This window comes from Salvia hispanica, chromosome 1 (genome assembly GCF_023119035.1).
Source record: "Salvia hispanica cultivar TCC Black 2014 chromosome 1, UniMelb_Shisp_WGS_1.0, whole genome shotgun sequence".
Lineage (NCBI taxonomy): Eukaryota > Viridiplantae > Streptophyta > Magnoliopsida > Lamiales > Lamiaceae > Salvia > Salvia hispanica.
In genome coordinates, this window is record NC_062965.1 from 6528761 (window position 1) to 6545533 (window position 16773).

Sequence of the window (16773 nt, forward strand, 5' to 3'; positions counted from 1 at the left end):
CCCAACATTCTATATAAACAAACACCTCTTCAACTTATCATCATTCCACCTAAAAAAGTTGTCCATCCATAATTACCCAATCCATGGATTCCCCTCCTCCCCCTCCCCACATCGCCGTCATCCCAACTCCGGGCATGGGCCACCTCATCCCCTTAGGCGAATTCGCCAAGAAGCTCCACCGCCTCCACGGCGTCACCACCACCTTCATCCTCCCCACCGACGGCCCTCTCTCCTCCGCCCAATCCTCCTTCTTCTCCTCCCTCCCCTCCGCCATCGACCTCCTCCTCCTCCCCCCCGTCTCCTTCTCCGACCTCCCCTCCGACGTCAAGATCGAGACCCGCATCTCCCTCTCCATCTCCCGCTCCCTCCCCGACATCCGCCGCTCCCTCTCCTCCCTCCACTCCTCCCACAACCTCTCCGCCCTCGTCGTCGACCTCTTCGGCACCGACGCTTTTGACGCCGCCAGAGACCTCCAAATCCCCTCCTACATCTTCTACCCCTCCACCGCCATGGCCCTCTCCATGTTCCTCAACCTCCCCGACCTCCACAACAAAACCTCCGTCGAGTACCGCGACCTGCCGGAGAAGATCAAGTTCCCCGGCTGCACGCCGCTCCACGGCGGCGAGCTTTTCGAGCCGGCGCAGGACCGGAGCAACGAGGCCTACAAGTGGGTGATTCATCACATGGAGAGGTACCGGTTGGCCGACGGAATCGTGCTCAATAGCTTCCAAGAATTGGAGCCCGGCCCGATCGAGTACTTGCTCCGCCACGAGCAGGGCAAGCCCCCGGTCTACCCGATTGGGCCGCTGATCAAGATGGGCTCGAAGCCCGAGAACGACGCCCCCAGCCCGTGCGCGACGTGGCTCGACGACCAGCCGAGCAGCTCGGTGATTTACGTCTCATTTGGGAGCGGCGGGACCCTCTCCCATGACCAGATCATTGAATTGGCATCAGGGCTAGAGATAAGCGAACAGAAGTTTTTATGGGTGCTCAGGCTCCCTAATGACACAATTTCCAATGCCACTTATTTTAATGTCTCTAATAGTGGGGACCCTCTGGCTTATTTGCCAGAGGGCTTTCTTGAGCGGACCAAGGGCCGGGGCCTGGTGGTCCCATTCTGGGCGCCCCAGGCCCAGATCCTGGCCCATGGATCGACAGGGGCTTTCCTGACGCACTGTGGGTGGAATTCCGTTCTGGAAAGCGTCACGAATGGCGTGCCGATGATTGCCTGGCCATTGTACGCGGAACAGAAGATGAATGCCGTGATCGTGCAGGAGGACGCGAAGGTGGCTCTGCGGGCGCGTCCCAGGGAGGACGGCATCGTTGATAGGGTTCAAATCACGAACCTCGTCAAGGGTTTGATGGAGGGAGAAGAAGGGAAAGGAATGAGGAGCCGAATGAGAGATCTCAAGGATGCGGCTGAGAAATCACTTAGCGAAAATGGTGCGTCCACGAAATTCTTGAATGAATTCGTCGCAAAATTGAAGAGGAATGCTTCCATATAGTTCCAAAATATGTTGGCTGAGTATTTAATTTTGGTTTTCTAGTTGTGTAAATTTATGTAAAATACTATGCGTATGTACTATACATGGCTAGAAAACTCATTTTTTTTACTATGCATTTTAATAATAAGAGAATTGTGTTGATAGGGGGCAGATATTATTGAATTTTCATGTGTGGTTGTGGTGGCTTTTATATTAAATATCACTTGTGTAGTGGTTGCCTTCTGTAATAGAATTTCTACATTCGTGCGTTTAATTTCAATGCAATATTAGTATGTAATGTAGACTATCCCATGTGTGACGTTAGGTGAGATTGGTACATCTAGAAATAAATAAAATAAAATAAGTCTCTCATTTCGAATAAGAGAGGGCCCAATTCGATAGATCATGCTTATCTAGTGGGACTCACCCATATTAAAAATTAGTACGTTGGTGGCCTTTTTTGCAATAATAACACTTTTTCTATCAATTATGTGATGAAATTTAGATAAGGTGGTTCTTTAGTCGGGGAAAGTGATGTTAAAGTAACATTTTTTTAGAATTCCAATATTTTTTATTTTGTGATAATGAGAGGCCCATTTCGTGAAACAAGTTCGATTTACTTATTTAATTAGAGCTCATAATTTTCTTGCACGATTAGTTATCATGTACAAGTTGAATCCTCGCATAAATTAATGTCATTTGTTTAAATTAGATAGCATTATACCAGTTTTAATTTTTCAATTTTTGCCTATCACTACCTTGTAGGATTCGACATCATATACAACTCGCATGGGAACATACAATTTCATGCATTTGATAATTTTTGGGGGTTCAAAATTTTATTATAAAAATTCTTGTCCAATGGGATATCTGGGATGAAATTTTTTTGTTGTGTCACGAGCATCTCTAGAGAAAAGTAGAAGAATGACATGATACTCGATCATGATTAATAGTGTGAAAATTCATCTTTCTTAGATGACACGTGCTTTTGAAACTACACTATGCTACGAAGAAGGAATTCCCTACACTGTAGTAGAACCAATGAAATACAAACACTGAAGAAAAGGCAATGCAAAAAGAGATGGACACACTAGCACTGAAGAAAGGCAATGTAAAAAGAGATGGACACACTAGCCAGAAACCACACATGTGAGAAATGCAGTGACGTGAATCTGGGTATTCACAATCATAGGATGCAACGACATTGAGGGTCATGGGTTGATTGGGGTCCGAAAAGAAGGTGGAGATATGGCGAGGAACCAAGCCGGATTCGGAGGTCTGACTCAAACCAGAATTTGCCTATGAAGATAAAGTCCAGATGCTCTCCTCATACCACCATTATCTTCATCGTCGAAAAAGCTTCGCGTGAGTACCTTGCAAGCCTCAATTGAGGCCCAGATGAGGAAGTTATGATCGTTTTACATAAATCGCGCAGTCTAGAAAGAAATGCGCAACCCGGGCATTTCTAAGGAGGAAAAATGCCCGACCGGGCATTTTGTGCGACTTGCGCTTTTTTTTTTTATCACCTTTTGCCTTTTTTTTAGCACTTTTATCCTCTTGCTAAATATCCATGTCTATGGTTTTTGTCATTAGACTTTGAACATTATTGAAGAACAAAGACTCCATTGTGAGCACTCATCTTCATTTTTGAAGATTTATCAAAATCCCTTGTGGTTGCATCCAATCTATTGCCGGGCTTAGGTTGAATGTTCAGGTATGTTTTACTAGTTCTTGTGTTGCTAGTTTTGCGGAGTCATTAGATTCTTGCTTTGGTGAAATTTGTCTTGGGTTGTCTTCATTGTTTTGTAGAAGGTCCATAAGTTCTAAGCATCCATCTAAATCATAACACCCTCATCTTCTTCCTTTGCCATCATTTTTTATTGTTTTATTTCTTGTTGGGTTTATTTGGGTTGTTGAAATATTTACAAGAGCAAGTCCGGAGCAAATATATGTGTCCTGAATCCCTAAGATTCACATTATGCAGCTTGCAAGAAGGAAAGAAGCTAGTGGGTTGCAATTGAGTCTTCACCGTCAAACGAAGGCCCGATGATTCAATAGAAATACAAAGCACGATTGGTGGCGAAATGGAATATAATTAGAAGTATGGGTCGATTACTCTAAGACCTTCTCTCTAGTGGCAAATATAAATGCGATTTGTGTTTTGCTATCAATTGTTGCAAATCAACAATGGTCTTTATGTTGGAATAATTGAGTGAACAATTATATAAAGCTCTCTATGATGATTAATCGAGAACGACGGAGACGTAGCAGAAACTGTAAAGCGGAAGCGTACCTTGATACATAAAGAATTGAAAGGCGGAATTGCTTTGCAGCGGCTATAGATCTTCCAAACGATCAGAGACGTCTTTCACAATAGTCTTGATACATAACGAATTGAAAGGCGGAATTGCTTTGCAGCGGCTATGAATCTTCCAAACGATCGAGACGTCCTTCACAATAGTCTGTCGAGAGAATACAGAGATATCGAACGTTCTTCTCCGACGTCTGGGGACCATAACCCTAGCTTATATTTATATTAAATATAAACCCCTTTATTTTCTATTCGGTCCCTCATCAAATAGAAAATCACTTTATGGTATCTACACTTATTTCCATAACAAATAAATACACTTTAAGCCCAAATTTAATCTTTATTGAATCACTTTAATTGAGCAACTGAAAGATAACCATACACATTAAATTAGTCCTGTGGAAGCCCAAAAAATTCTAACAATCTCCCACTTGGGCAACACATGACACCAAATAAATGTGTACAAACCGAATGAGCGCTCAAAAATGCTATCACATAGTGTATTTCCTAACAATCTTATTATCAACCATATCGACATAGGACTAAAGGGGCAGTCACCATATTTTTTCATGATTAAACCCATCAATAATCACATATGCAAATATAATCAACAAAAGATCAATTATGGAGTGTAGCATGGAAATTTCATGCAAGGTGATCATACATGCCTATTTCCAACTGGTCCTCCCAAAGTGAGATCAAACCAAAAATAATGGACAAAACATAATACTTTATTTCTGCAGAGAATAACATGAGTTTTATAACTACATGTTCAAAACACAATATAGAGCAATAACCAAAACTACTCCCACTGAATGGAAGTATCCTTAAACAACATAACACCCATTTGGGCTACATGCCCATGAAAGACCTTGGGTGATAGTCCTTTAATGATTGGATTTGTAATCATCAAATCCATCCCTTATGCTCTATATGTATTTGTCCATTCCGAACCCTTTATTTAACAACCAGGAAGCTCCTGTTGTTTTAGAATATAATACTGCAGAGTTATTGTCACAACATAACTTAAGTGGTCTTTCAATACCTTACAATATGCAGCCTAGTGACAAAATTTCACAGTCATATTCATTAACTAGATGCCCCAAAACAAGTTACGAATTCTGTTGTCATGGCAGAAGTAGCTACAAGTGTTTGCTCAAGACTCTCTCCACGAAATGGCTCTACAGCCAACATGTACACACGTAACCTAAAATGGATCTCTTTACTGTATTGGCATCTAACAAAATCAGAATCAAAATGCCTAAATATAAACAATTAAATGACCCTTGAACACACATTAGGCTCCCAATCACCGAAGACATATGGAGACCTTACTGCATTTTCTAAATCTCAAGATTTATCTTAGAGGCACTGAATGAGACTAGGTTTGTCTCCTTTCTTTAGTCATAGGGGTTATTTCTTTACTTGCAATTATGCATCTCAAATACTTTAGGCACCTTTTCACTATATCCCTTCTGTGACAATCGGAAAATTATTTCTTTCGATTCCAAATACAAAAGAGGTTTTCCCCAAGATTCTTTCATCTCAAATTTCTTCAAGAGAAAATTCTTGGTGTTAGTGCAACATATCCTTATCGAAAATTATTTCTTTCGATTCCAAATACAAAAGAAGATGCATTTGCTCCCACTGAACTTGTGATACACACAACCATCAATAGCATTCTTTCTGAATCCAAATGAAAGAACTACTTCATAAAATTTGTGGCATCATTGACAAGAGTCTTAATTGAGGTTGTTGAGATTGACTTTAAATGATATCATCCGCATGAGATTGAATGTTTACAACAATATCATCTTGAGGTTCTTAATATGCTTCTTCTTCAATGATAGTAATTGATACCTGATCATTGTTAGAGCAGTAGTAGGTGTCTATACAGACTCCTCCTCAAAAGTAATGTTCCTTAACACATTCTTCCCCTCAAACTCAACATCCTCAAGGAATACTATATTTCTCGTCCCAAAAATTAGTTCCTTTTGTGGGATCATAAAGTTAAAAAACCCCTAAATTTTTCTGAAAGACCAAAGTCAGAATATATGCTACAGTCTTTAATGTCTCTCCCTAAAGCGAATGCGACAAGGAAGAATGATAAATCATACTCCTTCACATATCTTTAAGAGTTTTATTTCGTCTTTTAGCTACACCACTCATGATAGGCGATCCCGGTATGGTGTACAAAAGGACGATCCCACACTCTTCAAAATAGAAGGCAAAAGGTCTTTGACATTGTTCACCTGAGCAGTTATTTCTGTCGTAGTATTCGCCACCACGGTCAGATTTGACTTTCTTAATGCCTTTGTTGAGTTGGAGCTCAACATCAACCCTGAATATTTTGAACTTGTCTAAAGCCTCAGACTTTAAATAGATTAAATGTAGGTGCCCAAAACAAGAATATTCGTTTATGAATGATATAAAATATTGTTGATCATTCCAAGAAACCGAAGTGAATGAACCACAAATGTCCGTATATATTAATTCTAAAATGTATATCTTTACTGACACCTAATTTCTTAAGTTTGGTATGCTTTGATTCGATACATTAAACACACAAATTAAGTTCTGAAAAGATAAGTGTACTCAATATAACATCTGACACAAGTCTCACAATCCTTTATTTTGAGATATAACCAAAACACTTGTGTCGTAAATTAACCAAATTTTCATTATTTAATTTGCTTAGTCCATTTTGATTCAACATGTAAAACTTCTGAATATGAAGTAACATAATTGAGCATACAAAGATTGTTATATGCACTTAAGGAAACAGTCCACAATACTAGAATTATTTGAAGGAAGAACTTAACTATTTCTGAATGAACAAGAGAAACCAAATTTGTCCACAGCAGAGATAGAAACCAAATTTTGTCTAAAAGACAGTACAATAAGGTATCCTTCAAAACCGTAAAATTCCAGTCTTTAATATCAATCTATAATGCCCAATAGCCTTATACTTCCACCGATTTGTCATATCACACTTAGATGTATCTTTCACCATCAATTGACTTTCGGCAGTTCAGACAGCCTTATAACCTTATGTGAGTAGTAGTATCAGAATCTACCCACCAAAGTATCATTAGAGACTAAAGTCAAATTAACTCCAGAACAGAGCCAAAACAAGAATTGTAACTTCCTTTGCATGCCATGCATGATAGTTATCACAATTCTTCTTTTTATATCCAATTACCACAAAAAAAAACAACTATCATTATCCTTATGTTGTTTCTTTTGTAATGAACCCTTATCCATAACAGCATTCTCACACACTTTTTTTTAATACCCTTTACTTTATTTCTTGAGATACAGACCAGATGTGCAACACCAAATGCACAAACAGGTTTTTAGAATTCAAGCTTAAGTGAAGCAACATGAAACATTTTCATAATGTGCTCCCTTATGTTGCCCTTGCCCTTATACTTTATTGAGATCAAGCATGCTTGTCTCGGCCTTAATGTTTTTCGCAAAACATTCCTTAATTTTTGGCAAGGTATTCACCGGCCTTAGTTCTATACTTAGATGCAGTGCCTCGAAAGGCTTCTAGGCTGCTACATCTAATGATCAGTAGACTTACACGATTCGAGTATTCATACTTCTCGTAGTTTCTCCTTTGATAAGAAGTACTATCGTCTGTAGGAGAAGTAGGTTGCTCAATCCTTAGTGCGTAATCCAGATCCATGCAACCCAGAGCAATCAAAATATAATCTTTGCAATCCTTAAAATTTGACTCATTCAACACTAATATATTGTTCATGTTGGAAGAAACTGCAAAAGCAGACATCACAATCGAATAGAGAACAAAACCCATATCTCGTGCCAAATATTAATCTTCCTGTGGGCCGACTAATATCCGCATTAAAAATACGCACACACTTACCGTCCTAACATTCGCAGTAAAGAAGTCTAGACAAGAAAGGTTACTGTTGCAACGTCTTATTTCGACTAATCTATTTTGAACATTAGTAAACCATATCGAGGTACCGAGCACAACATTCACAATAAGTCTTTTGACAGTAATGTGAATTTGTAAGTGATAGCCTCTTTACAGTGATCAAACACTAACAATAAGATCATGTTAAGCAGTGTCCACCTGTGGGCATCACACATTACTTACACGAAAACTGAATAATTGTCACATATTTATCACTAAAGATATGTGTGTATCTCGTGTCAAATATTAATTCCTGTGGGCCAACTAATATCTGCATTAAAATACACACATCAATAAAGGAACATGAGATGCACCAAAAAATTTGAATTTAAATTTTAAAACTGAATACAAACGCTTGCAAGCAAGTCTTTGATAACTTTTCGGAACACAGTGGCTAGCCAACGAGTCACTGGGTTCGCATACCTCGCGAACTCAGCAAGTCGCTGAATCCCGACGGTTAGCCCTATAACTCCCCAGCAAATCGCAAATTGTTGACTCCTAATGGGATTCCATATAATTTTTCTAAATTCGATTTTCACTAAAATCGACAAAATCCAAATTTTGATGTTCCCAAGATCAAAATTAACAAACATAGATAACCACAAGCAACATCAAAACAACTAAACAAATCAACAAAACACGAATCCTAAATTTTATGGATTCACATAATAAGCGAGAACAAAAATTAATCGCCTAACAAAAAATACAATTATATTCTCAATATGCAGAATTAACATCATACATAATCAAACACATATAATCATGAGTCCTCAAGATCATGTCCAAAGTGTATATGTACATACATTTGTATATTTGCAATCAACTTCGAAACATAGAATCAAAAAACTGATTGCCAAAAACATCAACCAAATTATGCGTGCATAAGGATTTACCGCAAAAGCAAAACAAATGTTAAGAATTCCTTTATAGCAAGTCAAAAGAAAAAGATTTACTCACCAAATCTTTTCACGGTCGATATTAGCGCATAATTATATATCCATACGCAATTCATTCTTGCTAAAGTTACCTTGAGCATACATAATAACATGAATTGTGAAAAGGAAACAAACCAAATCTCAAATAATTCATCCTAAATAGGCGACGGCCAATTCTTCACAGACAGCCAAATCAATTCCAGTATAATAAGAACTTGGAATCCACCACGTCAGTTAACCAATATGTACATAAACATCAATTTCTCATGAAATCAACATAACTAAACAAATCAATTCATTATTCATATAAAAGTGCATCGGTGGTTACCAAAATTAATTAAACACAAACCCTAATATCAAGAAATTTGAATTCTTGATCCAAAAGACACACGAAAATATAAAACCTTAATTCTCCTTTTCTAATTCTCAGAGAATCATCAATAGAGTGGCTCTGATACCACTTATTGGAATAATTGAGTGAACAATTATATAAAGCTATCTATTATGATTAACCGAGAACGACGGAGAAGTAGCAGAAACTGTAGAGCGGAAGCGTACCTTGATACATAACGAAGACGTCTGGGGACCATAACCCTAGCTTATATTTATATTAAATATAAACCCCTTTATTTTCTATTCGGTCCCTCATCAAATAGAAAATCACTGTATGGTATCTACACTTATTTCCATAACAAATAAATACACTTTAAGCCCAAACTTAATCTTTATTGAATCACTTTAATTGGGTAACTGAAAGATAGCCATACACATTAAATTAGTCATGTGAAAGCCCAAAAAATTCTAACACTTTAAACCAATTTAACATCACAAATGCATTAGCATGGAGAGCTGAAAAAAAAAGAGTCTAGAGTCTGGTTTGGGAGGTTCATGTGCTGCATGAAGAAGAGTCAATAATGACTCTATTACTGTGAAACGGAGGGAGTATTAATTGAGCCAATTGAAGCAACTTTTATTGACTAATCTATCACAATCAATATTTTTTTTTTCATGGATATATAGATGTTATAGATTTTAGAAAGTCCTGATGTCTATTGTCAGCATTTGAGCATTAATGGGGGGTAGGGCCAAAACTTTGCAAAAGTCACCGATTTGCTATCGGTTTGTCAGATGTAAATTAATAACCAGAAATAATCAAATAAATAGATACCACACAAAAAAGAGCTAGTGGTTCTATTCATACAATAAACAAACAGTGGAAAAAAAGTTACAAATATAATTTCCATTAGTTTGTTTTGCTATAGATCAGAAAATGGAGAAGGTGCTCGTGACAGGCGGTGCAGGCTATTTAGCTTCTTTTCTCATCAAGAATCTTTTAGAGAAGGGTTACACAGTTCATGCCACTCTTCGAAGTCTAAGTATTTTTTTAAAAGAATCTCTCTTCAATTGATCGAAAGAATATTGTTCATCTTTATTTATGTATACTTATTTATTGCATGTGTTTGATTGATTTGGAGGTGATGATGCAAAGGTGGGATTGCTAAAAGGGCTAGCTCATTCACAAACCAGATTGCATCTATTTGAAGCAGATATATATAATCCCAACGATTTCGAAGTCGCTGTTCAAGGTTGCGCTTTTGTGTTCCACTTAGCCACGCCTTTGCAGCACTACGACAACAATACTCGGGTTTGTGAAATTCAATTAAGATTTTAATTAAAATATGCTTTGGATTATGATTTATTAAAAATGATGTGTGTTTGTACATGTGAAATTAGTACAAGAATACTAGTGAGGCAGCTGTGGATGGTGTGAAACTGATAGCTGAAAGCTGCATGAAATGTAAAACGGTGAAGAAATTGATCTACACTGCCACGGTGATGGCGGCGTCGCCCTTGAAAGACGATGGCTCCGGCTACAAGGATGTCTTCGACGAGACCTGCTGGAGTCCTCTCAATATCACCTATCAAATTTTCTCTGTAAGAAAAAATTACTAATCTTCAATCCATTATATTTTTTTCTACAATTCTTAAGTACTGTATGGTCTTAATAGTGGACAATATATTAGAAATGAGTCACTCATCCCTTAAAAGGCCTTATAAGGGGGAGATTTATCCTTACTTATATAGAGGAGCTAGGATTATCACCAAGTCGATGCGGGACAAGATTTAATAGTTTTAACACGATATAAATTTTAATATGTAAAAAATTATGTTTCATGGGAAGTATTGAAATTATTTTGTTTTGGTGTTTGGGAAGGATTATATAAACTCAAAGACATTAGCGGAGAAAGAAGTATTGAGGTACAACGGGCAAGGAATCGAGGTGGTGAGCCTTGCTTGTGCGCTCGTGGGAGGCGAAACGATCCAGTCTTTCCTCCCAGGGAGCATGAATGTGCTTATAGCACAAGCCTTGAAGGATGAAGCATTGTACAAAGGTTTGAGAGAATTGGAAGATTTGGATTCCAAGGTTCCGATTGCGCACGTGCAAGATGTGATTGAAGCACACATTTTTGCAATGGAAATTTCAGAGATGAATGGAAGATTTCTTGTTGCTAGTGACTTCTTGAAATCAGTAGAGATTGCATCTCTCATTCAGAAACATTACCCAGACATAACTATTCCCCCAGAGTGAGTGATTTTTTATTTAAATTAGATGAAAATACTATTGTGTCTTGATTTTTTTGATTGGGTTTTATTGTTAGGTTTATTGAAGACACAAAAAGAGAAACTAAATGGGGTTCGAGAAAGTTGGAGGATTTGGGATTTGAGTACAAGTTTGATGCTGATAAGATTATATATGACAGCATTGCTTGTGCCAAGAGATTGGGTGCAATATAATATCTGAGTCAATTTCAAGTTAGCTTCATATAAATGTTGGAATCAAGTTCGAATTGTAGCATATGATTGCTAGTTCAATGTGATTGTATAGTAGCGTCGACATGTAATTAAAGTGCTACAGACAGTAATAGCCAGTAATTTAGATTTCGTCCTAATAAGTTTGAGGTTTTTAACTTATTCTACATCAACTAATCTGGACTTTATCGCTCTTGTAACTTAGTATAATACATTATGTAACACGTGAAATAGTTACAAATGAACCTATCATTATTCTACCGCTGACAAAACTTCAATTCATAATGTTAGGGATGATGTGGTTTACATTATTTCGTAGTGTTCAATTATCCAAAAATTTCCTTATTCAGAACTATTCCAATTTTAAGAAACTTACCAAACTAATAAAACAAGCTAGTCTATTTTTATAGCACGAATGAGTATTAAGTATAATCAACTTCAATATGTTTTAACAATAATAAAAATAACATATTATTATTCAAATAGCGCCAACATCATGTATAAAAGGAAAAAAAAAAAGTAAACGAAAAACTAAAGAAATTTGATATGATTGGGTTTAATCACTTTTTAGATAAATATTTCCTCCCTCACCAAATATTCAATATTATAACCTAAAATAAAGATCTTTCGAATATTTTTTTTAGTCACGAAAGGTAGATGAGCATAAACTTTTTACCTTATACACTTTTAGAGTGAGTGATAAACAAACTTCTAATTAACTCTTACATATATACAAGAGGTAGCTAATCAAATAATTACAAGAGCTAACAAGGAAAAACAATTGAATATCTTTACCAAAAATTCTACAAATGATGTTTACTACTCATAGATAAGTAAAAATAGCAAATAAAAGTACGAGACTTGAAAGAAATTGATAAAATTCAAGGTTGAATCTTCAATCTTCATTCTTCTTTTGTCTAGATCTGCATAGCTCCGCTCCAATGGAAGAACTGTATGTGGAATATGAGATGGAAGAAGACGTAGAGAGGGAGAAGGATTGGAGGCACTAAGATGAATATTATGAATTAGGTTAGGTATTTATAGGCTGGAAAAAAAGGTTTAGTTTTGATAATTTTCGTACCCTATAAATGGAAGAGATATGTGCAACAATTTAATTTATATTTGAATTTCCGCCAAAATTTCCGTCAATTTTGACTGCACTGTGCAATGTTTGTAGAATGGTCATAACTTTCTCCACATAATTCTGATTTAGACGTTCAAGGTATCCATGCGAAGCTCTTTCGAAGAGAAAGAGAATGGTATGTATTAATCACTGATTGGACACTAAAACTGCCAGGAAACTTGGCTTGAACTGAGGCAGTCTTTTTTACACCTTTTTAAGTCTTTTTTTCTATCATTTCTCAATAAACACGTCAAAATACCAAAATGTATAACATATGCAATTTAAGAACATAATTTTCATGACATTCAAAACGAACCAATTATAGGTCTTAAAAACATGCAAAATCCGTGTTTGTCGCATCTGTTGATTATGATAACCGACTTCTATGTGTATTTATATCTTGAAAATGTTTCAAGATTTTTTAATTGGAAATAGTGGCGAAGATGGATTTTTCACTATATAACACCAAATTGTTATTTAACCAATCATTTACCATCTTATTATATAATTTCATCACTGAAAATATATACTCCTTCAACAGATGCAATCGTTTTGCAATTTCATAGGAGAATTAATTTTCAACAAAGGGAACTACTTGGGTGTATCTCGTCTTGCGGAAAGAGGACTCCCCGACTCGGCTATATCAATTTGACTCGCTTCAAGTTTTGTTTCTAGTTTTAGTTTAACTTGATCAGTTTGTTCATTTTTGTTCAGTCTAATCAGTTTGTTTCCCTATATTTCTCCTTCTTATATTTTCCATTGTGTTGGATTGTATTAGCCTATCAAGTTCTTTATCTCTGTATACCCAGCTATTCCTACAAATCCAACAAAACAAGTTAAAATTCTCTATAACCACTTCAACCACAAGTAAACGACGACAAAGTAGTACAAGAGATATCGATCTCACGAGGAAGGAATAATTGGTACTCCCTTCGTCCCAAAAGAATATGCACTTTGGGTTCAACACGAGTTTTAATGCAAAACTGATAAAGTAAGAGAGACAGAGAAAAAAATTAATTAAAGTATTGTTTGTGGACAATGGCGGATCCAGGATTTTCAATATGGGGGTGAAAAAATTATTATAGAAGTTTCAATTTTAGATTAATTCTTTTTATTTTTTTAATGTATTCTCGATTATATCTTTGTCTTTACAAATTCACAAATTCACAAATACGGAATTAAATTTCGACACGAATACGGGGGAAACGCAACCATTTTATATAAATTAAAAAAAAACATACATAATAAAAAAAGTACATTAATAAAAAAAGAGTTCACGAAAAAAAAAATCATCCTATAGCTTCGACACCCGCGGCTCCCCTCTCACACCTCGTCGTCCCCTTGGCCAGACCCGGCGGCATCGGAGTCCCCAGAGGCTCCCCCAGTGACGAGGGGTGGGAGGCCCAATTCGCGCCGCATACTGTCGATGGCCCCCTTAAGCATCTCCATGTGTAAGGGGTCAGTCATCATACTCCACTTTTGTATGGCGTCAATCATGTTCTGCTGTTGCATGCGCGCGAGTTGGGTGAGCTCAGGGCTCGGCTGGACACTAGGAGCTGCCGATTGGACCTCCTGGGACCTGCCGACGCCTCCCCTAGACATCCGCATTGCCGTCTTGGCCCAACCGGGCGATGGCGGCGGGAAAACGAGGGAGGGGTCAGAGCCTCTAAGGCATCGTCGGGGAGGTTGTGGGAACCGGCGGTGTTGAATTTTTGTACTCCCCGGCGGTGTTGAATTTTTGTACTCCCCGGCGGTGTTGACCCTCTGCCGCTTCGGCCAGCCAGCTTCAACACCCGCACGAAACTTGGGCGATCCCATCAGCACCAGATACGCGTCCAGTATTTTAATGCGCCATGCGTCTCGGTCTCGGGGAACTACTGCATCGACAAGGTCTTCACATCCTCCATCGTCTGGCCGCTGGGTATCATGCGGGTATTGGTCTCGTAGATGTCGGGAAATCGGGAGACCGCGGTCTTAATCCGATCCCATTTCTTCCGGCACTCCTCAGACGAGTGAATCTTTCCCTCCACCGGTTTGAACTCACAGTATGCTTCGGAGATGCGTGTCCGCATTTTGCCGATTCTTTAATTGGTCGCCACTATTGGATCATCGCAAACAATGATACATGCCTTGGACAGAGCCACGCATTCCGGCTCAGACCATACAGTCCTCCGTTCCTCCTCCTCCCCATCGTCCCCCTCTCCCGCCCCTGACGGCTCACCTACCACCCCTTGCCTTTGCCGCGGCCCCTGCCCTGACGTCCTACCGCCGGTGGACTTGTTGGGGTTTGTATACTAAAAGATGCTTCGAGCGTACATGCCTTTGTACAGTCAGCTTGTGCATGTATACGAGAAACGCCACGTCCACTTGTTTACCTAATTATGAGAATAAATAATATAATATAATAGTTTATTATTGAAATATGATAAACAAGTCTAAGGCTTTTTACTAAGAAGGTCAAGTAGGGAAATTCGATGAATCTCCTCATGAGTTTTCCAGTAGGGGACTTGGCCAGATCTACTAAGAAGAAAAACGTATTCACAACCTAGATAGGCTTTGGCTACCTATTGGTACGGTTGCGGTGTTTGTGATAATTCTCTCTTACCTAAGATGAGATTAGTAACAACGGTGTGGTAAAGCACTGAAAGGATCTAATATGAAATGAATTCTTTATTGCTATCTACTGTAAGAATATATTTCAGAAATTTTAGTATTTTCTAGTCTATGGAATTAATATCAATATTGTTTATTCAGTCATACGCCACTTTGACTTATCAATATGTGAGAGTTTGTATTTAACTCAAGTTCATGATATCTTGGATGGTAGTAATTGAATAACATGAAGGTATTAGAATATTATTTCATACAATTCGCGTGCCCAGTGTGGTATGATTAAATCCCTAAGGGGTGATCCCCAAGAGGTGTTTGAAAAAGGAATTTATTATTTAGAAAACTGCGCAGTTGGAATTTATTTCACGAATAATAAATAAAGTTTCAAACTAGAAAAACTCTTTGGAGAATTAATTTAATTCTAGTCACAAAGCAGACAAAAGAATTAAATTGACGGATCAAGATAATCTTAAACGCGGAAAATATTATAAAATAAAATGAACCCAAGTTACTTGTAATTTGGTGATTTAGATGAGAGTGCAATATTATTCTTTAGTGGAACAAAATAATATTCCTTTGATAATATATTAAATCATGGGTCATTTGATTTAATTAGATATTTATCTAATGGGTGAGCCCAACATCTATTTCACTCCATGGATCCCTATTCTAGCCCAATAAGTCTTTTATAAATAGTGGTGAAATGTGGAAACCCTAATATACAATTGACACAATTCACAACTCAAACCCTAACCCTAGCCGCTGATCACTCGGCCTCTCTCTCTCCCTCTTGCCTCGATTTTCGAGCCATAGAACAAGGAGATCTAGGGTTTTGGTTTAGCCTTGTCTTGTTCATTCTAATCCATAGAATTAAATCGAGATAGATTGTTTTGTGTAGTGTTCTTCCTAAATCTCCCAAAGCTATTGTTGATTATTCAAGATCTGCCAACACGGATGAATTATCAAGGACAAGGGAATAAATCAGAAGATACATGGTCGGTAAACTAGGGATCTCCCGGAGGTGCAGCAAGCAACGTCAATCCGATGTCGGATTATGAGGTAACATTTAATTCACGTCGAATATGCATGTTTATGTGAATCTTTGATGTGTGATCTATAGATCTATGTTTATTGTATGAAATTGGAATCGAATGCATAATCACCTAAATAGATCTGTTAAGGACCTGTTTGTTTTCCGTGTCTTCCGCTGCGGTAGTCCCAACATGACTCTGAGTGGGAGGCACCCTAATCGGGGATAAACCCAACTCCTCTAGTGAGAAAGTCTCAACAAAAGTGAACTAAGACTCCAGTGGAGTACAGATCTGGGATGTACCTGTCAAAAAATCAATTGAAGGGCGATAGACATTGTCCCCGGGCGATTCAGGGACCACCACTCTACTACCCCCCACAGCGGCAGGCTGCCCCTGTATCATCCCGCTCATGCCCGCCATTTGGGGCATCATTGGCGACATCATCTGGGGCATCACCCCGCTCGTCCCTGTCATAGTTGTACTCATGCCCACCATTTGGGGCATCATCCCTGCCATCCCGGCCCA

The 16773-nt window shown here is 38.2% G+C and overlaps 2 protein-coding genes across 2 annotated transcripts; both read left to right on the top strand.

Annotated features, from left to right (window-relative positions):
- Positions 1 to 20: 20 nt before the first annotated feature.
- Positions 21 to 1644, top strand: LOC125200701 (hydroquinone glucosyltransferase-like). Its single transcript, XM_048098438.1, has one exon. It carries the CDS (start codon positions 84 to 86, stop codon positions 1503 to 1505), a length of 1422 nt encoding a protein of 473 aa, XP_047954395.1. The 5' UTR covers positions 21 to 83; the 3' UTR covers positions 1506 to 1644.
- Positions 1645 to 9881: 8237 nt separating this feature from the next.
- On the top strand, positions 9882 to 11646 carry LOC125210029 (noscapine synthase SDR1-like). Its single transcript, XM_048109609.1, has 5 exons — positions 9882 to 10049; positions 10149 to 10318; positions 10408 to 10608; positions 10889 to 11259; positions 11334 to 11646. The coding sequence occupies exons 1-5, from the start codon at positions 9944 to 9946 to the stop codon at positions 11467 to 11469; spliced, it is 984 nt and encodes a 327-aa protein (XP_047965566.1). The 5' UTR covers positions 9882 to 9943; the 3' UTR covers positions 11470 to 11646.
- Positions 11647 to 16773: the final 5127 nt, after the last annotated feature.